This window comes from Photinus pyralis, unplaced genomic scaffold, assembly GCF_008802855.1.
Source record: "Photinus pyralis isolate 1611_PpyrPB1 unplaced genomic scaffold, Ppyr1.3 Ppyr1.4_LG1, whole genome shotgun sequence".
NCBI classification, from domain to species: Eukaryota; Metazoa; Arthropoda; class Insecta; order Coleoptera; family Lampyridae; genus Photinus; species Photinus pyralis.
Genome location: NW_022170249.1, coordinates 2090481 through 2116603, shown reverse-complemented (window position 1 = coordinate 2116603; position 26123 = coordinate 2090481). Strand labels below are relative to the sequence as shown.

The window sequence follows — 26123 nt, the reverse complement described above, 5'->3', positions numbered from 1 at the left end:
CATCTCTTAGGATCTTCGATGCTGTTCATTCTTATCTTGGACACACTGTATAGTTCATCTTGTTTCGGATGAATATTTTCGGAGTAATACTGCTTGGTATAAAGGAATTCAGAGAAGTTAGTCGAAGGGTGGGTTTTTGAGGTCATTTTCATTAGGGATCGAGTTTCCTGGCAGACGATTTTGGCGAGGTGAATTTTTATGGCGTTTTTTTAAATGATATGGAAGCGAATTTTTGTAGTGTGAAGGTTCCGGTTACGAATCGTGTACGAATATTTCGGAGATCCTTATTTAATACCAATTACGATGAATCTTTTGTACTTTCGGCATTAAGGCAAACTTGTTTCACATCGGCCCATATATTGTAGATTCCCATTATTTTAATCAATCTTCTTTGTATTATTTTCCTATTCCACTTGCCAGCTGGCAAAATTAGGTCATGGAACATTGCATACTATCTTGAAGAAGCTTGCTTATGTAAAATTGTAATTTTGCATTTATATGCGCATGAACTGGATCAGATATTTTAAAATAATGAATAATTTATACCACAGAAATAGGAAAATTATAAATTTAAATTGAAAACCATTTACTGCGTCGATAACACAATTTCATATTTTCTTGTACCCAAGGTTAATCACTGAACGCGGCCAGAATAAACCCCCGAGTGTTATGCAACACATGTTACACGATTATTGATTTCTGCACTTAGTTTCGGCGTGTTTGGCGCGCGCACCCCTAGGTGGCGCCGCCAGTAGCACGTGAAAACATTTAAACTTGCGGCGCAAATAAATTTAATACTAACGGTTTGTTTTTGTTTACAGCTCTCCGAGTTGGAGCAAAGGGTTTTGGAAGCGGAGGGTCGAGCGGAAGAAGCGGAAGACAAGGTATAACTTCTTTGTTTTTTTCTCTTTAGAATGTAAGTAAAACAATTAAAGCGCAATCGAAATGCAGCTGCAAAAAAAAAACGCGAAGTATGTATCAATTGTTGCGTGAGATGGGGGTACTGAGCGGTTGCCGAGCAACGCGTCTCACTTTCCCTATCGTCCCTTATTGATTATTTTTCGTCGCGACGCTGGTGCCCATGGATATGGCGTCTTGCAGCTGACAGAAAAGCGAGAAATTGGGAATAATTTTTATTTCGACTTTTGTTTTGGTTGTTTTGTTTGTGCGCCGATTTGCTTGTTTGCTTCTTGGAATATTTTCGCGAAAAAATGTAAGTTGAACGTTTAGTATAGGTTTCCCTACATCCTGAAGTGTGCAGAAAGCGCTTTGTTGTGGTTGAAACATGGAAACCCCATGTTGTATTTTGAAATTGCCCTTTTCCTCGCACGTTCTCAAATATCGCTTGGCCAAAAAACCCTCTAAATGCACATTTCGTATTAAGTTTCTGCTTCCTAGTCTTAAAGCAACAGAAATTCGTATAAATTTTACAGTAGGCGAAGGTTTTTAATTATTTAAGTAGATCATCCGAGAAAGTCATGAAATTTAAACGCTTAACACTATTTTAGTGTTTTTTTTTTCGTGTAGTATTGGAAGTCGATATCGGCTTTACTTTAACTTAAATTTCGCTTAGGTTTTTCCAAGTTAAGGTAACAATAGTGCTACATTTTTTTTATTAAACAGAATGATGCATAATTTTTTATTCAAACACCCATTTAATAATAGGTACGGACCACGTCCGTCCCCTCGCACGTGGTTGGTATTGTGTAACGTGTCGCTTTTACCCTCTGAACCGTTAACGAAGAAGCTAAACTATTGATGGAGAAGTGAAAAGCTAAAGTGTCATACAAACTACTATTTGTTGTAAGAATAGCTGCAGTTATTCTGGCTAATTATCTTTTAAATGAAACTTGACCGAGGTTCCTAATCGAACAGACGGATCGAACCACGGTGAACGAAGAAATTTGGTTGGTTCCGATAAATTATTTTCTTGGAAATTCTTGAAAATTGCTCAATAAATAGAAAAGTTAGCTTGAACATAAACTTGTACATTTTCAGCCAAGGTTGTCTTTAAACATTATTATCGAGTTATTAATTAGGTCAGCGTCAGGCCCGTAGCCAGAATGAAGTAGCAGGGGTGGCCGGTATTGTTCTGGGGGGGGGGGGGGGGAGACTAACAAGTTTCCTGCGTTTTTCAGTTGTTTACAAACAATTTTTCTGATTGAAATTTTTCGTTAATTTTAGTTGTTTGTACAACTAGAGAAGAAAGTGGAGTTTTTCAACTCGAGTTCAAAGTTTGACACATGAGCGTAGGTAGCAGAAAGTGCCTGCCCGTTTTGTTTTCGTTCATTTGTTGACAAACACGTGAAATTCGATAACTTTCACAAATTTAAATGAATGATCAAACTATAAATTTGATTTGAAACCAAGACCATGAAATCAAAACATAAAAAGAATAAATTCAGCAAACATTTATACCAAAATGAATGTAATTTCAAACAATAAAAGTTAAAGGTATCAAACACGTGATTCTGCATTGAGGTTAAATCAAGTCAGTTTCGAAAACACAGATGGAACATTATAAAAAATATAAAATGTTGTATACAAAACACAAATAAAGTATAAAGAAATGCAAAGATTACTAACTGTATTAAATAACACAAAAATATCAACATACGCTTTTGTGACGAAAGTTAAAACGAAAATCCCGTTACGTAGCCAATGTTGAGGCTTAAGACCGCGTAGACACCGTTCGTCTTCTAAAAAATCGCGGGGTTGTCAGCTCTCGAGAATGTGTGCATCGTCGTAGGTTGTACATTTATGCAGGGTGGATTACCCCCGACGAATATGAACCTTTTCCTGATATATCTGAAAAATTATTAATTTATCGCGCTCCTGCTTAACCGCTTGATTGCATTTAACAATTAAAAATGTCAAACTAGTTACGTGTATTAAAGAAAATTCTAAAAACAAACTTCTGTCTTCGTTTTTTTACCTCTCTCTAAATTTAACTTTTTTTACTCAAAAATCCCTTCTTAAAGTCATACGTAGTCATACAGTGTAACAAATTTATGTTCACAGTGTAAAATAAATACATTTTAACAGTGTACCTTTCTCGTTTATTCAATTTTATATCACTATAAATCCTTGAAGGAACTCAAAAATTTCCAATAAATAAGCACCAATACTTCCTTGATAGCTACGAAAGCGAAAAGACGGCTGCGGTGAAACGAATTACGCCGTAGAATTTGTTGCTAATTTCTGGCAAACTGCAAATATAATCTTGTCAAAGGTTAATTACTTACCTACCAAGAGTTGTTTTTTGAAATTTGAGTTCGATTAGACGGTGTTTTGAAAAGGGATTTGTTGCCAAGTCGTAAGTTTTTTTCTGATCGTTTGTTCTATTCATACATATATTTTTTTAGCCTTTTATTTTTGGGTTTATATGGTTTATGTTTTTCTGAAAATTTGGTTTCGGATCAAGTTCTAAAAATAAAGCGAAGCTGCTGTGCAGAAGAAATACTTACCACGTTTGGGGTTCGACGTTTTTTTGGGTTGTGGTCAAAAGGCGCCGAGGCAAGCGTTATCATTTGTTGGGAGTAACCTTCCGTGAAAAACCTTTGTGGATAATCCTACCGCCATTCAATCTGGAAAATTCGAAGTTCAATTTATAACAATACACAAATCAGTTGGTATGTAGTTTTGGATTTGTTTTTGATTTATTTTCATACAAATTTGTTATTTTTGTTTAAACCGTGGACAAGCACAACTTTGGATAAAAAGTTGGCAGCTGAAATAAATTTGTTCTTTTGCTGTTTAAAAGTTGATTTCGATATATTTATTAATTTAACGTAACTAGAGTGGCTACTTGTCCATTGGTAATGGATGTGTTCAAACCAATTAGTATTAGTACTTACTTTCTAAATCTGCAGCGCTACCTGTAAAAATATGGCCACATTTACATAAAAGCTGTGTGATGTAAGCTTCAATTATATCAATTTAATTAATTTTGTTCACTACGTGCCAACGAAAACCTTTTTTTTAAATTTCGAATAAAGATCTTTGTGTTTGGGTAAATGCATGAGTTTGATTCTTTTGGTGGAATGTTTAAGTTGTCTTTTGATTACAGATAAATTATATGTACTTACCTACGACCATTGCGCCGACCTGATTAGCTGGCATATTTTACCTATTTTTTTGTAAACGTGGTTTTCACGTTATAACAGTTAAGTGGAAACTCTGTTATCTTGCTTCACCCCTTTTTTAATGTTAAAAAAATAATTTACTAATTTTAAAAATATTATTTCGAAAACCGTTAATGCTATCATCAGAACAACTCTTTAAAGAAACTAAGTTGTTTTCTATTTATCATCTTTATATACTCACCTTCTTAAAATACATCTACAAACGCAAGTCTACACTGCTTAATATTCCTACTCACAACTACACTACAAGATTCAAAACTGTCCGACAATGTAACAGTTAACAAACAAGTTGCACAAAAAAACTTCACTTTTCATGTAATCAAGGTCTATAACCAGTTTCAACTAAAGTACAATAGCTCCTTGTTTTTTATTCTATCGAATAAATCATTTCTGAAAAATGTAAAAAAAATGTGTGCTTCAATGAGTATACAAGAGGTTCGAAACATTCTTTTAGTTCAAATTTAATTTAACTATTAGTCCTTTGTTACTTATCATCTTTCCCTTTATCTTATTTATTTTTATTTTTAGCTTATTTTTATTTTCTTTCTTATTTTTTTTTAAATTTTATTTTTCTTTTTTTTAAATTCTATTATCAAGTTATTCACCTTGCACCTGCCAAAAGATATTAACAAGTTTTTAAACAGATATCTGCTGCAGGTATGAATTCAGTGTTGATATTTTTTTTTCTTTTCTTTTTAATGTCCAATGTACCCATGTTTGTGTGAATGTAGATTTTATACATTTATTTGTTATAATAATTTTTAAGTTTAAAGTGAAAAATATTTTGTTGTTTTTTATCTACAAATAAATGGTTTATTATTATTATTAATAATTACTGCGCACAATTCGTACTCTTAAAAATAGAAAATTGCTAGTATCATTATTCCTACTATACCATCAGTTTTTCACTATTCAAAATTTATTAAAAAAAATTCGTCAATATGAAAGTGCAGATTCTTTAAGTTTAAGGGTTTCTTTTCTTACTATTTAAATGACTAAAGCTAACTTCTTTAAAATCTTTAAAGGCAAAGTTGAATATAATAAAAAAAAAAGTGATTACCTTATTTCTTTAATAACTACGATAGTGAAATCCCTGGGCGTGCGACTCGAGCACAGGCTAGTCTCTAGTCTGTCCACAAAACGTTATCGAACAGAGAAAAATCTATGGACCGAAACTGCACTTCCTTTTCTTGGCAATTTCAAAAGATTGCACAATTTACGCGATCCGCCGGAATACGAATTTGGCATTGAGTGAATTGAGTGCGCACGAATAGTGAAATGCGATGCCGGATTACTATTTATTTACAGTCCCCTTTCCTATGTTCAGGATCAAAGAGTTCAAATTCTCGATTTTAAATGTTACGCTGTCTGTAATTCGCGATTTATGTCTTCCTTTGCAACTGTTGTGCAAATTAAAACGTCAAAAATTATAATTTATTTATTTCGAATCTACTCGTACAGTTCGAACTAGCGCAGTATTTAATTCGTCGCTGAGCAAACACCGGACAAAACTTCGATGGCGCTATTCAACGTGAAAATTTCCAGGTGCGAATATTCACAATCCAAAAATCATCGCCTAATTGAATTAACTTCTCTAGGCGGGGCCCAACTGCTATGAGGAAGGAAATTATGCTTCTCAGCTTAACCGAATTTGAATTTTTGGCTACTTGAACTGAATTTCTTTTCACCCCGATTTAACTATTGCAAGGGCGATTGCTTACGATTTTTTTTCTTTTGATAGCCTCTGTCGTGATTTCCAGCGTCCTGCAATCCCTGTGGTTATTTTTCACGGCCTAAACCCCACATTTTTTTCGAATTTGTTCTACCAATAGAATTCATTTCTTTTCACCAACCCCCACTTCAGAAAAGCACTTTTCCAGAAACCTCGAACGGATCTGATTCAGCCTGACGGTCACGTACATCTAATCATTTTTGTCTCATGATGGGATAAGTTGGCGCTTTTAACTTTTCATACATAAAGACCATTCGCCCAAAAATAACCGTAAAAAATTCAAAGTAAATAAACCATAATACAGGGCTCCCGTTACAAGGCACAGTACGTTTGAATTTTGGAAACTCTTGACACTGGAAAAGTTTCAATCAGATCGTAAGTGTGGAGGGCTGACCGTACATGTATCTTGTTACCTGCCCCCATCACCACTACCCCGAAATTTTAAATTTGAATTTGCATTATTAAAAGTTAGCTTATTCATGAACAGGGTGGTTCCAATTCGTGGATCTCCGTAACGATTACAGCACCTTCTTTGGACACTTTTTTTGGAGAATCTAAATTTCATATCAGAATTTCCTAACACGCTAAATGTAGAAGCTACTTGCTTATTTCTTATAGACTCCATATTGGATTTTTATGAAAAAAGAAATTCGTTTGAATACATCGCTATTATAGTCATGTTGATTCAGTAAGATCTAGTTACTTGTTGATGTTTAGCGAGATGTTTAGTTGATTTTAAAATTCTTCTTGCCAATTTATATAAGTATCACGTATGGTGCCTCATTATTTTTCTTTTTTGTCTTCTATTTCATTTTGTAAAAATACATGTAGCTTCTACATATCTAGCGTGGAAATGCTGATAACAGATTCAGATTCTTGGAAAAAAAGTGCCAATAGAAGCTAACGGGACCCGTCAATTTCCGACCGAAAAAGAAAACGAAAGTTGACGTTTTTCGGTGATATCTCAGTTATTTCCAACGATTTTTCAAAAATTTTAAATGCGATTTTTTAGTCACAAAAAGGGACAACTTAGCCCCCATTTAACCTACAGTGTATAGCTCACCGTTACGGAGATCCCACCGGTGAGCGACGAATTTGAACCACCCTGTACAATTATGTTAGTTAATTATTTGTAATCCATTTTGACATTTCATAAAAACCCAACACAATTTACATTAAAATAGGTATACGGAACAACCAGTTATGTTTATTGTTTATGTTAAGTTTTTAGCGCATTTTCCTTAAATGAACGCTATTGTCCGCACTTTGTCCGTCAGTCTGTCCGTCCGTACCCCTACTAGTCCTCTCGTCGTGGTTTCTTTCTTATACGGTGTAGGTCAGCCCCGAGATCAGAACCGCAAAAGATTTTTTGGATGCGGGGAAATCGCACTTTCATCGGTGACAACGTTTTTATCTTGTTATCGTTTTCTGTTAGTCAGCCTTAAATCTCCGCCGCGTAGGAAGCTACGTTTTTAGGGAAATTTTTCAAAAGAAAATTCCCTTTATGTGAGGGTTTGTCCATCTATCTGTCCGTCTGTTTTTCGTCTAACTTTAGAACGAAATGAGACAGCCATGTCAAACCTTCGCCAACTGATTTTTATATATTTCGCTATTGAATATGAGCCGGATTCAAAGTCGTGTTTCTGAATGAAAGCCGATGGTCAAAAAATTCCCCTACCGTGTGTCCAGTGTGTAGCTCACAAGAAAGCAAAGAACGAATTTCAAAAATTTATGTGATAGATATACCTACTACCACAAGAACGATAAGGTATAAGCAATTTTGGAAATTCGAGTAGTACCTACCACATTTGAGTGATATTCCATCTTTCTGCATAATTTCATAGCCTTTACGGTCTTATCCGAATCACCTATCGTCGCAAGGTGAGAGAAAATGCCTACGCCTCGAATACAAATTTATGCCTTAAATTCGAAACCAGGGAAAAGCGCATCTGCTTTGCGACCTTTGGTTTTTTTCCAAATGAACTTGGAAAATTAGGAAAGAGAGCACTTTTGTCGCAGTCACACTTGGCCGAAATGTGCGTGTAATGAATACAGTTTGCATGTTTTTATACCCTTTTTTTATTTAAATAATTGCCCTACATGCTCGCCGTCGCTTTGTTTTATGAACATCTGTTCCATTAACAATTTACAAACGAAGGGTAAGTACCACCCTTCCCCACGCGAGTGACACAATGATACAACTTTTAAATTCGTACGGGACCCCTCTTTATTATTATTACGTGACAATTTGTGACTTAGAGAAGTGTACGTCCTCGGCTCGCTCATACGCGGGGTGTTTGGCCGTTTGCCAGTCGAATAACGAGGGGGGTTAACTCTGTACCTACTACTGGGGAAGTTTACTGACGGCGGCGACGGCGTCGGGACGATCTGGCGCCGATTTATAACTGCAGACAGCTCAGTTTCTTGTCCGAAACTGTGGCCACCGTGAGAACTCCCTTCTTTTAAATTAAGTGCTTTCGGTTTTAGTGGTTAAGAACATTCTTCTCGTCGTGTATATTTTTATGTGAAGCGACGGTGACAATCATGGAGTGCTCAGGTAATGTTTCTATTTATACGATCTGTATTAATATCTTAGGCGAAAGAGTTGACTGACACCGGTTTCAGACCAAAGGGTATTATTAAATGATTAAACGCAATGAGTCAGTGTGTACCTAATACTTTTCGTTTTTGTGAAGTATTAGTTACACGCAGGTGTGGTAGCTACTGTAGATCGGAAGCATGATACCCTTTACAGCTGGGTTTTTTAAATTACTAAATTCAATAGAACTGTAACTTAAGCTTCGTGTCACACGGAAGTACTTACTATCCTTACCAAACAAATCGAAAGACGCATAATCATAGGCTGTTTGAATTTGGAGTGGAAGCCTCGGTTTTGACATTGAATCTGGAGTTCTTGGCAATGGCCACTTGCTAGGAGAGGTAAATAAGGGTAAGGGGTCACTGCCAAAATTACAGCATTTGCACTTTTCATATTGCGCAGTTCATGGTGTTATAGTGTAAATTAATGAAATGTTTGCATATTATATAACAAAGATGGTATACCCAAATGTCAAACCCTTGCTTGTTTAGGGATTCACTTAATTGTATTCCGTAGATTTGGCCACACGATTCATTTTTTATTAATTTACATATTTAATTGCAAATTTACAGATTTTTTTTGGAACTCAGACTACTTCTCAATAAACGTGACACGAATCTGAAACGGGAATTCGAACTTTCACTTTCATAGCGACAAATTATAAACTCATAGAGCACCAACTAGACCTTCCTCTACAAGAACTTTACAACAAACAAAACTGACTGTCTTTCCAAAAACCATCTACCAGAAACTGTTCCAAAAGCTCGACAAAAAAAACGCCGTTTCCCGTCCGCTTCGTCCATTTAACGACTACTCCTTCTTCCTCGTTTTCTTGAATTTTCGTCTTCGACTCACACCTGAGTTTTCTTACAGTGAAAAACACACTTACTTATCTACAACTTATTTGGCTTTTACGCAGCGATTACGAACTCCTTATCAGATTGACCGGAGATAAACTTTTATAATAACACAATGCAATTATTTCCAGATCTTACATCTTATAAATTCTAATACAAAAAACAATGAACTTCAAATTCAAATAATATGATCGACATCGTGTTCAATCTCAAATAACCACCATATCTAAACTTAGAAAATTCTCATTCATGTGAATGAAGATGAAGATTCCCAGTTCCCAGATAAAAAAAGCTTGGGATCCGCTAAACCAAATAGGTATTGTTGTGTAAACTACGGCATGCGGACGTTTTTAATTAGAATCGGCATCTACAGAATTGATAGGCTACCGTATACTTTTTAAGGACACCAAGCTGCATAGGTTCTATCTTCCAATGGTAGGGTGAGTTTCTCCTTCCTATTAGGGTGGGAAGTACGTACATACCCGACTAAACTTAAACTCACTGTAGTTGTTAAGCGTCCAAAGACCCATTTTTGCATTTTACATTTTTTTTAAATCATAACCTCATGATTTTCTGAATTTACGAATGGAAATACCGAATTTAGAAGCTTTAAAATCTTGAAACCTAATATAGATTTGAGTTTCAGCAGCGCCATTTCTGTATTATTAATTTTGTGTGTGAAAAATTCCATTATTGTTTAAAATTCACTACGGAAATAGGCGATTTTGGAAGCTTTTATAATCTTAAAGTCTATAAAAGGTGTCGTATGTGCATTTTCAATGGTAAAAACTGCTTTAAATTTAAGATTTTTGACTCAAAAAGTACTAACTGTGCTAAAAAATTTAAAGATTCAGATTTCAGATGCCCCCATCGTTCATTCTTAAATATTTTGTTACTCCAAACTCATGATTTTTTAAATTGACGAAGGAAATAGTCGAATTCGGAAGTTTTTTAACATCCCAAAGGCTTTAAAAGGTATGTGTGCGCTATAAATGGTAAAGTAGCCATGCAAATGTGCTAAATATGCTAAAAAATTAAAAAATCCAAATTGTTTGCCCCCGCAACCTTATAATTTCTCAAATTTACGACAAAAACAGCTAAATTGGGAAACTTTAAGATTTTGAAGGCGCTCTTGATGGTCAAAATTTTTAACCTAAAGATTTTTTTATCAAAAAATGTTAGAACACTGTGTATCTCAGGTGGGAACCGTTTTTTTAAATTATTTATTTTCCCCTGCGGTGGCTAACTCCTACTCTGTTCTTCTTCTCAGTATGATCCATCATCTCTCCCTCTCCTCTTTGCATATAGGACGAGTTCATATTTCCGGCTCCTGTTCGTATCAGGTTCCGACGATTATGCATTGAAAAATATTCTTTCTCTCTTTCCTGCAGTATTAAGGGGTAAGCCCTTGCGTGTTTAACCTTGAATTTGTTGAAATATCTGCCAAAGTTACCGTGTTCTGTTATGACATGAGCCGTTTCACATACGACCAGTTCTTAAGACCGCTTTAGTAGAGGTTTTAGTCTAGTTAGTTTCCGCTTGCTATCGTATTTTTAGGGACTTTCAGTATAAGAACCTTTGGCATATTTAAGGTTCTCTTGAATGCATCTATAGTGAATATGGTATTTCACGACAAAATTGTTTTCACATTTATAATTTAGTTTTCGCACAAGTACATATTGGAAGGGGCAAAGAAAATGATAATCCACTGTCACCCAATTTTTGAGATGGTAATGTAATGTTTCAAGATGTGTAGGGTTGGAAGTACTACCGCCACGTCGTTACGCCACTATTTGTTGATATTTACTCACTGACTCGTTGGCCTGTAATTGCTCCTTAGGTTATTAACTCGTTGCAACTTACCTTTTTTTTCTTAAATACCTGTTTTGTATTACGTGGTAATTAAATTTCAACCAAGGCTGCTCTACCAACCCAACCCATTATACATTTACAGATATCCATGTCCGAACCCGGATTCCAACCAGGGACCCTTAGTACCACAGTCCAGATTCAACTGAACGGGCCGGCAAATTATGACAAAACAAATTGGGAACGTTGTGCTCAGTGCCAAATATGAATATTCTATTAAAATCAAAATCGATACGTTACCCGAATTATACATTTAAATCAATAAATACTGCCAAGTGCAGTATGCTGTCTTAAATCAATACACAATTAGAGTGCAAATCCTAATGATAAATTCGACTATGATATACCCCCAAAGTCTTACACGCAAACGACGTCAACAATTGTTACGCAAACGCAATTCAGTTTATTCGATTATAAGTACGTGGTGCAAACATATTTGTCTTGAAAATGCAGGTAAATGACCTAAGTTGCCAAATAATTACGGAAAAGTATAACGACGTCCAGTAGCGGTCCCAGGATTTAGTAAAGGGAGGGGCCCAAACCCGAACTTTGTCCCAACACGGAAAAAAATAAAAGAAATCTGATGGAAAAAATGAACAATGGGGGGGGGGCGCCCCCCCTCCCCCTCTGGAACCGCCACTGACGACGTCAAAGGCAGGATTATGACGACGATGGCCTGCTTCCAATCATGGTCTGTACTTGCCATTTACTCATCATTTACAGTTGTGTTACTTGGCAACATCCACGAATGGGTTTTGAAACATTTATTAATATCTAATATTATCTGGACGCAAGATTTTGAATAGTGTGCTGGTAAATAATTGTCTCATCTGCACCTTTAACCTTGACGAAAAATTACAATAATCTATGTAATAATAATTAAAACACTTGATATGGTATATGTTTACGTGCCCTTGGGCGCCCCCATCTCAAGTGACATCAATTTGCGTAGAGCAATCCGATATTCCTTCATATTTGTGGTCAATTTTGCGCTATTGCTATATAAAGATCTACTCCGGCTCTGACAAGACACAATGAATAATCCGTTTGTCTCCTTGCAGGTACGAATAATGGAACAAAAGCTGGCATGGTCGCAATCAAATGACTCCAACACCCAGATATCGCGTCTGGAAGGAGAGATAGAAGAGCAACGCCAATTGAGATTACACGACGCCCGCCAGGTCGAAGCTAAAGCCGCCCGCATAAAGGAATGGGTCACGAACAAACTTAGGGAATTGGAACAGCAGAACCAGGTTTTAAGGGAGCAGAATATCAAGTGCAATCAGCAGTTGGAACTGTTAAAGAATCACATAGCATTGAGTGATAGGAGAAGATCGGAAAGTTGCTCTCCCGAACCGAGAGGTCAGGTCGCCGTCGGGCAGAGCGCGTCGAGAACCTCCCGACACCGCAGGCATCAATCAGTTTGCATATCTACAAATTCATTCGAACCATCTGTGCCAAGTGCTAGCTTTATAAACAGTAATTTTGTAACTAGCAATTCAAGTATGGATCCTCTCTCGGAGGATTTGCGCGTGGCTGTCGATAATTTAAGTTTAGGTCGAATAACGAGCGGTAGTGCCTCCGATCCCGATTTAGCGCACGATTACGCTGAAATATACACGCCCAGTCGAGAAAAGGTTCCTTGGCCCAGGGCACCCACGCCGCCCCTCCATCGATTTCCCAGTTGGGAAAATAGGATATATCAAGTGAGCACGCGATTTACTTAACGCTTTTTTTCACTGTTTAAGCATTTGTAGGTTGCCGCAGATGGATTGACTTTGACAGGCACGACACCTAGTGATGTGGGACCCGAGCAGGCGGGTTACCAAGATATTCCGGTGCCTGTATATGCAACTGTCAAGGGAAGAGCTAGTCAAATTAGGTCTATGCCCTTCACTGGGGACTCTTCGGACGATTCGAGCGATGGCGAAGGCAACAATACAGCGGTAAAAATTGTTGTAGTAAACTATAAATAATAAAACTTGAATCACTTATCTCAACACCAATTTTCCTTTCTCCTCGACCCTCAAACTGATGATTTTAAATAAATAGTAATTATGTTGTTTTGACATAGTTCGAAGTGGTAAAGCAGTACTGCTGTCAGCACTGTAGATAACTGAATGGCAAGGGTTTGACGAATAAGGAAAATTAAGGTTGAGATAATTATTAAATTTTTCAAATTTAAATCGAGTTTTTGTGAAATGCGGGCAGTGAATTATGAAAATCTTGGAAAGTGTAGGTACTCCCATACTAGGTTAGGGGGTTACCTTAAAAATGAAGTATCACATCACAAAATGGGGTCTTGAACGTCGGCCAACCTTTGCACTTTGAACGTTGACCAACCTTAGAACTTTGAACGGTGAGCAAGCTTCGAAATTCCTCGTCAGAAGAGCTAGATAACTTGACATTGAACTGATCCAGGTTCGACCTTATATGACTACTGTTGCCCTCTGGATAGAGTTTTTTCGGAGATTAAACTCCCAATCCCAAAATGTCCTTCATAATTAACGAAAAGAGACGTTTCACATGCTTAGCTTGAAATTAAACGGTATGGTAAAATGCGAAAATTCAACGTTCCAAACTTACTCGTTGACGCCTAAAGATCTTTTATTTTATTTTATAGAATTCGCAAATTTGTGGACGGGCCCGGTGATTCTCCAACCGGCACAACGTACTCTGTAGATAACATTCCAAAATGTAAACTTCTTTAATTAATTACAGTGTTCCCTGTTATGATAATCGGGAACCAGTCTTAAAATTCATGTTAATTAAGCGCGCTTCATTTGATACTAAACACGACCCATTTTGATAACGTTTGCACTACGGCTAATTAAACTCACTTAATTGGCCGGATTAAAATTCCAACATTTGGTAATCGAGTAAGGCGCATTGTTAATTGTAATGTTTGGATCAAGCGAGAGGTCTGCTTATCTATCATAAACTACATGGCCTTGCTTGATTTAATACTCGCTTTTTTTAACATTGAGAAACTAAAAGCGGCTCATAATTAATTAACGAAGCACAATATTTTCTCCCGACTTGCAAGAATCATTAAAATATCTACGTGACCAATTAAAAACGGAACAAGTATAGATACGGTGTTTTGCTTTCCTTATCAACGACACTACAAGTTACAACACTTACTTCTGCCTCATATTTCCCACTCCTATAACATAAATAAACAGATCTGTATGTTTCTCATAAAGAAGCGCCTGGTTCATCCATTTTTATCGTCTTCTCTTTATCCCTAATCTTTTTCTTGAGCATAGATAACAACCGACACGGTCGGTCGATCGAACTAACCGAATGTTCGTTCATTTAATTGTAAACGCACTTTACTTGCGTTTGAAGATTCCGTTCTGAGGAAAAGACTGCAATTTTCACCCCGATAAAACACGAAGGAACTTTTTTTAATGCTTAAAACGTGAGGCAGATTCTATTAATCTGAACCATACCGTGACTACGCGATTGGTACAGAAACGAATCTATCAGAAAAATCTTTCTTTTAGATTACAACTGCTTGAAATCTTGCGTTTTGCGCTCAAAAACAACACATGTCTTGGACCATGTACGTAACGATCTCGTAGCCCAAGAACGAATACCTTCACAACTACTCCAGATCACTCCACCCTTTTTTATTTATTAATTTTCACTTTTTTTAACATGGCGTCTAGAGACTAAGTAAACCATTTTGCTCAAATGTAACTCTGATTAGCAGTACCTCCCCAAAAAGACGAGGTTTAGGCTGTACCTCGTAACTAACCACGCCTACCAAGTTGTATCTTTAAAATTGGTACGCTAAACTTGCAGCTAGGTACTTTTTGGTCAGCTATTTCTTGCAACAAAATCCAAAATTTAGTAAGGTAACAATGCTCTATAGAAATCAAAAGTCGCAGAAAATTTAATTCTACCAATTGCGTACAGACTTTTTCTAACAATTCAACCACCATTCACACCAGCCATATAATTTATTGTAAAATTTATCCCTCCGATTTTTTACACCCTGTAGCCGTTCTATGATATGTAATACCCAAACTGCTCTAACGCTCTATAAAATTCGAAGTAATAAATCCAGATTTAAGAGCTACCGTTACAATAAAAGTTCAAATGCAAAACTAAGCAACCAGTTGAACTTCTGAAAATAGGGGCCAACATATGAATCCTCATAACTCGCTATAACTCGAATCATATGTGACTTGTAGAAATTGTTTCGCCCGCATTTCGCAAGTAAAAACACTACAATGCGATTATAATCTAAAAGGTATAACAATTTCAGGCAATCGACGGAACTAATACTCACAGTAGAAGTTCGGGTGATACAACAGGTTCGAGTCCTGGCAAACGAACAGCCTCGAGTAGCAGCGGGTCGCCGAGTAAAAGTAAAACAAGAGGTTAATATTTACACTATACACTTTTTTATTTACGTGTACAATTTTACTTTCCTTTTTCTTATTTTACAAATGTTGTGGTTGTTAACCATGACACTCAGGCGTTTCAGATACCTCATTCGAGTCGGGTATGTCAGATGATTACGCAGTGCCTCCAGACGCCCTTAGTTGTGATACGACAAGTTTAGAATCATCAATCTTGCGAACCTCGTTTATGGATAGTCCCAATAAAAAATCGGAGAGTATAGAGAAGAGTGGATCTTTAGCGAAATTAGGTACCGTAAGCTCCACCTTTACCGGGTGTTTACTTTGTGGTTCACAGGTGGAAAATTGAAAACGTGGCGGAAGCGGTGGTTTGTTCTAAAAAATGGTGTTTTAACGTACTACAAGAACCAAAGTGATATTAATAGGAAACCTCAAGGGCAAATATTATTAGATGAAATTTGTAAAATAACGAGAGCGGATGGGTCCAATACTTTTGAAATTGATACAGGGAAGAAAACGTACTATTTAACTGCTGACTCGATCACTGCAATGGAAGACTGGGTACGAACCTTGCAAAATGTACAGCGCCGAAATGCGACAAAGTTATTGTTAAGTAAGGAGGAGAATAAGCCATCCGTTCAAGGATGGCTTACCAAAGTTAAGAATGGGCACGCGAAGAAATGCTGGTGTGTGTTGATAGGAAAAATGTTTTTGTATTTTAAATCTCCTACTGACACTGTAAGTATTACTCGCACAAAGGGATGGGAGACTAATTATGGTATGTAGACACCGGCCGGACAGATCAACATGCGCGATTCACGGGTGGAGGAAGTTGATCATTTGTCTGATTCCGATTCCGAGGACAAGGATGCTGAATGCACAGAGTTGACATTGGGCATATTTCCTAATCACCAAGGACCGACCTACCTACTCTGCCCTGGTAAACAGGTAAGTTTGTACTGTTGTGTGGAACTCCAGATTAAGGCTGTGAGTTTAGGAAAAAGATTCGTGGTTGTACCATCTGACGGTTGCAAGCGGCGGGGGCCCTAGTAGTGGTACACAGTACGAACAGCTCATCCATAAATTGATGGAAGTTGATGGCGATACGAATTGTGTACTTTGGAGGCATCCCGTTTTACTGCACGTCCCGTGCACCAAAGATGGAGCTATTCCTTCCTACTTCCCACTCACAACTCTTCCAACCGAAGCACTACAGGTGATTATCAACCCAATGGGTTTTGCAACACTGAGAATTTCATTACAGGCCGAAGCAATTAAGCAGTTTAAGTGTCTGCAGCTGTTCATGTCGGCGGCCGTCGATCAGGCCGGTATCGACTATCACGTGATATTAGCGCAGAATGCGTTGCAACAGTGTCTGGATATGCCAGAACTCCAAGCTGAACTTATATGCGCGCTTATTAAACAAACGAGCAAAAGTTCGCCCCTGCCCAAGCTAGGAGTTCAGGTATCTACACAAAAATTGCTTAAAAAAAGTGTAAGTGTTGCTTCTTATATTTATTTCTTAAACGATTAGCGATCATCTCATGGTAGATTTCGATCTTAAAGTTATAAACGATTGTTTCGCTTTTGCTTATGCGTAAATCGTGGGCTTACAAAAACGCCGTTTAATTTATTGTGAATGAAAAATTGTTTTGTTCATCATTTACTTCATGTAACAAATATTCAACTTTTGAAACACCAAAATCCCTATTAGCTACTAGTTATACAGAGTAAGTTAATTACAGGATCTTAGCTTGTAACATGTAGATGTGTGATAAGTGATATCTGCAGCGTTATACAAGCGGAAAGGCATTTAGCATCATCAGATGGCAAATATCGAGTGTAACATACAGGAGATCGCCCTTTCAGCTACACCCACTGCTCTGTGGATAGCAAGTTCACTGGATTTTGCTGGTTGATAGGCGCATTGGTCTTTACTGATGGGTTCAGGCCTCAGCACCTCATCCCTTATGTCTCCCTCAATATTGTGGCATACCCATTCCAGCTCCGAGAGACTGCGCAACTCAAGATTTAAATTCAAAACCTTCCTCCCAAACTAACTGAACCGCATGCCACATGATCGTCTAGAGTCTAGACAAAGCTACCTAACCTGAATAACAAAATAATAGCACCACTACTACGTTGTGTTTTAAGAGTCGCTACAAGATATGTATTGCTTGTCAGAGTGAGGATCAAGTAAGGAATACAAATAAAACCAGTACATGCTTTAAAAACGGAGATTTAATCCAAATAATTCGCATTGCAAGATCAAATTTAAAAAATGGTAGTTCACCGAGTACAAATATGACAATAGGCTGGGAAAAAAAGAACTGACCAAGAAAAAAACCAGCGAACAAATTAATATTAAACTTTATAGCAAAATCTGTAATGAGATAAATGCATATTATGATAGTTGTCAAGTAAATTAATATAATGTCGAGTCACAGGCTCCACTGGAATTCCTAAAGAATCGATCTTTGACACACATAAATAAAAAAACAATCATTAAAACATTGCAATAAATTCACCTAACAAGTTTGAATATTGGATGGCCAGTCCAAATCCCACACCGAGTAGTCTTTAGTTGCTCTGGTCATGACATGTCAACATTGTATGGATGGTTACATTGTATGGAATAAGTCACTCTGCGAAATATTAATAATCATATCACCCGATTCAAATAAATAGTAGGAGCATAACGTTAAATACCACATTACAACAAAACACAGGAACATGTCGTGGCAAAAAATTAGTATAAAGTAATTAATTCTCAATGCCAAGTGCAATATGTAACAATCAACCACCTAACGTACCCAGATGAAACACCCTGTAAATAAACAGTAATTCATATTACGGGTTGGCAGGTAAAACCATCACTACAAACAAAGTACTGTAAATTGGAAAACAACATATTTACCTAGAATCTCTATGCGTTTAATTCAAAGTCTGACCAGTATAATTACAAAAGGGCAATTAGTATTTAGAATGGGTGATAAATGGCAATACGCATGCTGTACGAGAATACCGTTAAATTGTCAAATAATCTAACATGATCATATCATTACTAGATTGATGCAATCAGGTACGGACTGGGTACTTACGGGCCAGGTGGAATTGCATAGGTTACGGGCCATTAAAAAGTATTAGTGCAATGGAGATGGGGGGGGGGGGGTTCAACTCTGCTTTTTTGCTTCATTTTAAAGTATTCCTTTCTCGAAAATCAATTAGAATATAGTTTTTTTTTTATTGCAGCTGATAATTAAAAGTAACAAAATATACATAATCCAAGCGAGGCGCGTCGCCTGTAATTATGTTTCAGCGCTTTCAAAATACGACCAAAAATGATACATTCATTGTAAAACACTTAAATAAAAACAGAATTTTTTATCAACCCCCAATGAGAGAAAATGGTAATAATTTATTAATAGTGCAAGAAACTAAATACAGCACAGACTTATAAATTTCCAACGGGCCAATATGCGAGTATTACCTACAGGCCAGGTGGCAATCGCCACCCGCCCCCCCGGATCACTCCGCCCCTGGATGCAATAGACGTAGAGATAAAAATGCATATGTAACCTTTGTAATCGTCAAAGCTGCACTCACTATTCGAAACGTAAAAATTACTTCTGCCCTCAACAAAATCACAAATACCTACATCTACATCTATTTCCCTTTTTTAAGAAAATCATAGACGAAGATAAGGATCATTAAGTTCCCTCGTATAGCGATATATTTGACACTTTTATTGTAAATTATGGCCCATTTCAATGTAGAGCAGAGAAGAAAAAAATCACGTGTTCCACGGAAACGAAACAAAGCTCAATCTTGACTTCTTCTGCGCCAGAGGTGGCTTCGGGAATATTTAAATCGAATTTAACGGGCAAATTCGGTTCCATTACAATATATTCCTCCATTAGTTGTAGTAGAAACGACGTTAGACTGATGGGTCTTAACGATTTGGCTTGGGCATATGAGTCTCGCCCAGGTTTCGGTATGAATACGACTTTTACGTCCCTCCACGTCATAGGTATGTATTCCAGGGCAAAATTTGCCCTTAATAATGTACATAGTCTTCACTGCCCACCTAAGTTTGATTAGGTTCACTATCTGTCACGCCAAAACCATAATTTTCTCTGTTCCCCCTGAGAAGTGGTTCCAGAGTAATTATTGATTCGCCCGCCTCATTTTGAGCGAGGGTCTTTGATCCCGGAAAGTTTGATTGAAGCAAAAGCTCCAAGGTCTCCTTTGCGATCTCTGTATAACCCCCCTCAATTTTCTTCAAGGAACCGATTCTACCCTTTGTTCCTTTGTGGAGTTCTGGAATTTGTTCAATTTCCTATCACGTTTTGTCTCCCATATCTCCTTATTGTGTTCGGTAAGTGTATTTTGATATGACCCATACTCCCCCATGTTTTTTGCTCTATTAAAAAGCTTCCTAGTGTGTGCACATAATGGGGAGAGTCCCTTGTGTCACCAGGGCAGTTTATTTAAGGTTTTCCTTCCTTTCAAACTTTAAACTTAAACTTTTTAAGCTATTAGGTATATAATAAATAAACTTACTCTGTATTACTAGTTTTTAAACTGATGTATTTATAAATTGGTGTACAATCGCACAATCAAAAGTGATTATAAACGATGTAAACGTTTCTTTGTCCAACATTGCATTTCTGGTGTCACAATTTGAACAGATTTGCTAAAATCCCAAATTATTTTTCTGCACGCATTCATTGTATAGTCATATCAATTAGCTTCACAGTACATTTGAGGTTCTCCACTTGCACACAATCGTTACTTCACTTATTTTAGTGCATGCATTTGTGATAATGTACAATAACTTTTGTTCTACTGATTAAGAATGTTGGTGTTTCAAGTTATCATTCATTTTGTTCTGTTTTCGGAATGTTTCTTCATAGAAGTCTAGAATAGATTTTAGCTGCCTGTGTATGTTTCGACCAACTTACACTGACACACCCAGGCACAAATAACACACAAATAGGTATACAGGCTGGTTTCTCTGTTCACACATTTAACACAAATTATCACAAAACACAATAAGAAACACCAAAATTCTTTTCAGCAACTCCTACTTTGTGCAACACAAAGTTTATTCACATGTGAGACAACACCCAGTATAAATAGTTCATCTGAACAACAAATTTCATCTTCCAATATACAGGCTTCTCAAGAAGATAAATACAAAGAACACAAGGAGTACTATAAAGACCACAAGGATCATAAGGGACCTCCTAGTTATACTTTGATACAAGGATGGCAATTATTGGCTTTGTCCGTTAGTCTTTTCGTTCCCAAATCTTCAAGATTGCTATGGTTCTTGAAGCATCATCTCCAGCGTAACGCCGATAACAGAACGGAGTGTGGAAAATACGCTTCGTATTGCGAGAGAGCGTTGGAACGAACCATTTTGACAGGTACACATTATCACAAAGGAATTCCTTTAAATAAATCCTAACTTTAGGTGGACGAGAATATAAACCATCCCGAATGGAAGTTCTAAGTATACTGCTGAAAAATCCTCAACACCACGCGCTACCTCACTCAATGCCAGTGCATCTCCTCAACGGAACATATCACATTTCAAGTTTCGACGGTTCGAGTACGGTGAAAGAGTTCCAAGACAGTTTGGCAACAGAAATTGGCTGTAGGGCGACAAACGGCTTCGCTTTATTCAGCGACGATCCCATTGAAAAAGACCTGGAACACACTCTCGACCCTTCGGCGAAGTTATGCGACGTTATCTCCAAATGGGAGGTGGCCTTGCGAGAGAAAGGTCTAGGCAAATTCGAAAATACGCGAGTCATAAGGGTGACATACAAAAACAGGTTATGGTGGAAGAATAGCTCGAGATTGGAAACCGACAAGGAACGTCTGTTGCTGTGCTATCAAATCAATAAACAGATAGTTGCTGGTCGGTTTCCATTGAGCAAGGAGCTCGCATTGGAGCTTGCCGCTCTCATGGTCCAACTAGATACCGGAGATTGCAGTTTCGGCTCGCATAAAAACACTAGCATTAACAACACTTTAAACTTACACACGGCACAAAGTGCACACGCCCAACCCACGAGTACCCACCTGCAATCGCTCAGCGCACATCAAAGTCCGAATAGTACGTTAAACGGATCGAGCCTTCACGGAACTCTTAGCCCTAGCAACCTGCTGCAAAATTCGAGCACGCTGACCGCTTTAAATAGTGTACATCACATTCTTACCGCGCACTCGAATCAAGCGTTAAGTGCGATAGATAAGTTCTACCCGTATAGGTACAGAGATCAGTTGAGTCAGGAGGCGCTCGCCGATTTGCAGGCGAAACTGTTGGAGAAGTGGCGCGCGCTGAAAGGGCGGACGCAACTCGACTGTGTTAGGATTTATTTAACTTGCACCAGAAAATGGCCTTTCTTTGGAGCTACTCTGTTCCAGGTAAGATAATTTTATTATTTTAGCGCCTCCTGGCGGTGGATTACTAATTAAACTTGAAGGGAAGGTTGACGAGGCTGTTTATTGTTCTGTTCTTTAAATGGAAATTCGTCGCACTCCCTGAATACCTACCAGTTTGCCCCGTCCACTCTAGCGTATGCAATCTTATAGGATCCTGTGTCTGCTGGAAGTGCTCGCCTTTGGCGTTGTATTTTCAGCGAAACATCTATTTCTGAGACGTCTATTTCTGAGTGGTGCAGTTGTCCTTTGCATGACTCGGTTGTTTGCATTTGAAACATGCACTATAATTTTTCGGAGATGGACATTCATTGGCATAATGTCCCTCGGACTCACAATTGAAACATCTGTCAGGTGTCTCGCCGGTTTGTGTTACTCTTCCGTTGAAGTTGAGAATTACAATTGAACTTATAATTCTTCAATGCTTTAGTGTTACTCTCCTTTAGAGTGGCCCGCTTGCTTTACATCACCCAAGCCATATATCCCATAGTTGAGACAAATTGAGGCTGTAATCTTGGTCACTCCAGACCAGGATGCCCTTTAATATGGATTGCTTTGACTGGTTGAGTGCGCTAAACATTCATAGAGAGTAGTGGGAGTCTCTTCACTTGCATTGCGTCGGTTTTGACCATGCCAGGACAGGCCGATTTTTTGTCACTTTGACCTTGAGATCTTGCGCAGAGTCAAGTCCAAGATAGTTCGATTCAGTTAACCATATAATCTATGGAGAGCGCTTTGTATGGCATTAATTGTCTTCTCCGTCATGATTTTTTTATTGTAGTCGTAGAGGTGGTATATAGACTCTAATCTTTGTGTCTACCTACTTTTTTATGTTTAATTTGCGTTACAGGCAAGACTGCGTCAGCACGACTCCCCTATGATATGGTTGGCTGTGAATGAAGACTCAATTACCGTACTAGATTTAGCAACGATGCAACAATGCGTTCGTTATCCCTATACGAACGTCTTGACTTTCGGCGGTTGCCAGGAAGATTTTATGTTAGTGGTAACGCAAAACGATCAGCAGCCGTCGCAGAAGTTAATCTTTTCGTTGAGTAAACCGAAAATATTAGAATTAACGCTTCTAATTGCGGACTATATGAATCTCCTCATACAAAACCCGGGCACCCCTCTTTTAGGCACGTTAAGTAGGGGCACAATGGTCTCCGTAAATCAATCGGTCGTGAACCAATCGATCATCAATCAGGCGATTGTCAGTCAAAGTCAGCCGGATATTTTAAAGTCAACGCCCGATCACGGTTTACAAAGGTCAGATTCGAAAAGACGGACTCACATTGATTCCGGTCTCGCGTGATATTGTCATAAGGTGGTAAGTTTTTGTTGCAACAACGTTTTAGTTTGTTGAGGTGTAATATTTGATTGTGATTTAAATATTTTAAATTATTTGTTGCTTTCTAACGCTATGTGCCACATAACTTAGAAAATGGTATGTAAATAGTTTACTGTTTGTCTGTATTTTGTGAGCAGATGTATATACAGTGCGATAGATTTATGTAACGATATCATTTTTAGCTTTTGCCTGAGAAAATACATACGACATATTCAGTATTTTTATGATATTTTATAACATACATGTACCTTTTCTAGTAAACTCTCTCTGTAGCCATCAATATGGTGCAGGCTAATTCTTAATTTTTTAGTCTTCATAATCGTCATTGTGAACGAAGAAGTCATTTAAATGTTAAACTAGTCTTACAGTTTCTTATTTAATAGTTACCATGATGATATTTTAATTAACTGTTGACTTTCTATGATGAATAGATTCATTATCTAAATATTTTATACAAATTTATTATTTCTTTTAATTGTATCTTCATAAATGTACTACTCATTGTAACATACATGTAGATTATTTATTGTGTATTATTTTTACTTTATTAAAAGAGAGAAAACCATTTTTATTTTTTTTAATTCAGTCCTGTCCGTTTTCAGCAACAAGGTTGGCTTCTCTTGGTCTTCATGTTTGTTGTTTCCATGCCTTAGTCAGGGGACTAGTGTTGTTCAAATTAGTTAGCGTATAGGTACGCTAGATGAAGTCGGCGGGGTGAGGGAGGTCACAATTGTGCTAGTACGAAAACTTTTTTTTATTTTCTCTACACATCCATGAGTTTTTAGGGGAATTTTTTTTCTATCCAAAAATGTAATGGTTTTCTTCGTTTGTCTGTCTATCTGTCTCCCTGTATATACCCTCACATACAGCCCTGTCCCTCATTTTAGTCTCGGCTCCGTAGAATGCTCAATATTATTATTAATCTAGAATCCTATAATGGGCGCAGCATCCTGTAGCATTCCTGAGCGGTGACACAGATTAGTTTCTTCTTCCTCCTGGCATCACCTGCCACCTACTTCGAGGCCCATATTGTTGTAGTGTACTTAACCCCCAGGTTCTACGCTAACTTCACACTACAAGAACACGGAAATAAAGTCAACCCGGCAACGTTTAAAAATGGCCCCCCCCCTCCCCCCGAATGACTATTCCCTCTAAAATTAAACAAGATCCCGCTTAAATTTGAAAAGTGGCACGTGATAAAACATATAAGGCAGAGCCCCCTTACGTTAGTTGTAGACAACGCTTTGACCTGAAGAACAGTAGGGAAGGAACGTTAAATAAAACACTGTAATTGTGAAAAGTTTGTTTAATAATGATCGTAATTAAGATTGTGAAAACCCAGAAATTTAGTTGATGTACATTAATGTAAACAAAGCAAGCAAAGCCAAAAGGAGTCGTACTCTCGCAAAAGTAACTGCCAAGGGTAAAAACAGTACGACAAAGAAAAACCTTGCAGTTTGATTAAAACAGTCCAAAAGTTAATTAACAAAATATTTTGTAAAAGTTTAAGCAGTAGTTAACAAAGATAGTAAATGCATATACACAATGTTGGTTACACTCAAGGTTAAAAGCAAGTTTTTGGGGGCAATGGGTCAGGTAGTAACAGGTACCAAAATTCTGAGAAAGGGTGAAATACACAAGATGTGACTCATCTTTGGTGCAATAGTCCTTTTGTTGAAAGCAAGATGGAAAATTGCATGGCCTTGTAGGCAAAAAAAACTAAAAACAAGATATGTGGAAATTACTGAATCGTAACTCATTTATCGCACATAGATTCTAAATTGAAGAGCTTTGATTAGCATAATCCCGCTCCGGCAAGATAGGTAACCCGCCCCTGGTTTCGGGGTTTCGAACCTACAGTTGGATGTCGAAGACAATCACGGAATTAGGTGTCGTAACACAAATTTGACTACAGTTTTAACCACCCCCGTGACTGCTTCATTCACGGAGAAAATTGTTAGTAACAAACAACAAGTCAGTACATACATTAAACGAATCGGTAATTTCCACATATTAAAATAAAATGATCCAAACTTATATGAATATGTAACTTCACAGGGACAAGACCAAGTAATCAACATCAATAGACATAAATTAAGCAAACATTTGAAAGGTTCCACCCTGTATATACAGCTTACGACGATACATACATTTACATTTACGTATTTGTGATTTGTTTGCCGCCTTTTATATATTTTTTGTGTGTGTTTCAATATTTGTTTTTGAAATTTACTTGGTTTAACCGCAATGCAATCATATGTGTGATACCGTTATGCTATTGTTTGTAATTGTTTATATTTTTGGTGTAATGTTTGCTTAATTTATGTTTATTGATGTTGATTACTTGGTCTTGTCCTTGAAGTTACATTCATGTAGGTTTTCATTTTATTTTAATAGGTATGTGGAAATTGCTGATTCGTTTGATGTATGTACTGACTTGTTGTTTGTTACTAACAATTTTCTCCGTGAATGAAGCAGTCTCGGGAAGGTGGAAAAAGAAACTGTAGTCTATAATTATGTGTTAGGGCACCTAATTCCGTGCACTGTCTTCGACATCCAACTGTAGGTTCGAAACCCCGAAACCAGGGGCGGACTACCCATCTTGCAGGAGCGAGATTACGCTAATCAAAGCTCTTCAGTTTAGAATCTATGTGCGTTAAATGAGTGGCGATTCAATAATTTCCACATATTTTGTTTTTAGTCAAATTTGCCTACAAGGCCATGTAATTTTCCATCTTGCTTTC

At 37.4% G+C, this 26123-nt stretch overlaps 1 protein-coding gene and 2 long non-coding RNA genes across 3 annotated transcripts; 2 read left to right on the top strand and 1 right to left on the bottom strand.

Moving 5' to 3' along the window:
* Positions 1-788: 788 nt before the first annotated feature.
* LOC116177235 (uncharacterized protein CG43867-like) lies at positions 789-23844 on the top strand. The gene is made up of 12 exons (XM_031496153.1): positions 789-884; positions 12264-12908; positions 12960-13148; positions 15479-15593; positions 15692-15865; positions 15913-16313; positions 16362-16523; positions 16573-16791; positions 16840-17040; positions 20755-21007; positions 21055-22013; positions 22879-23844. Exons 2-12 carry the CDS (start codon positions 12273-12275, stop codon positions 23341-23343), a joined length of 3774 nt encoding a protein of 1257 aa, XP_031352013.1. The 5' UTR covers positions 789-884; positions 12264-12272; the 3' UTR covers positions 23344-23844.
* LOC116177250 lies at positions 2342-3589 on the bottom strand. The gene is made up of 4 exons (XR_004146634.1): positions 3468-3589; positions 3246-3400; positions 3051-3194; positions 2342-2808 (listed from the first exon to the last, which is right to left on the bottom strand). It is a non-coding gene; the product is annotated as an uncharacterized LOC116177250 (long non-coding RNA).
* On the top strand, positions 3186-4134 carry LOC116177243. Its single transcript, XR_004146632.1, has 3 exons — positions 3186-3316; positions 3366-3632; positions 4070-4134. It is a non-coding gene; the product is annotated as an uncharacterized LOC116177243 (long non-coding RNA).
* Positions 23845-26123: the final 2279 nt, after the last annotated feature.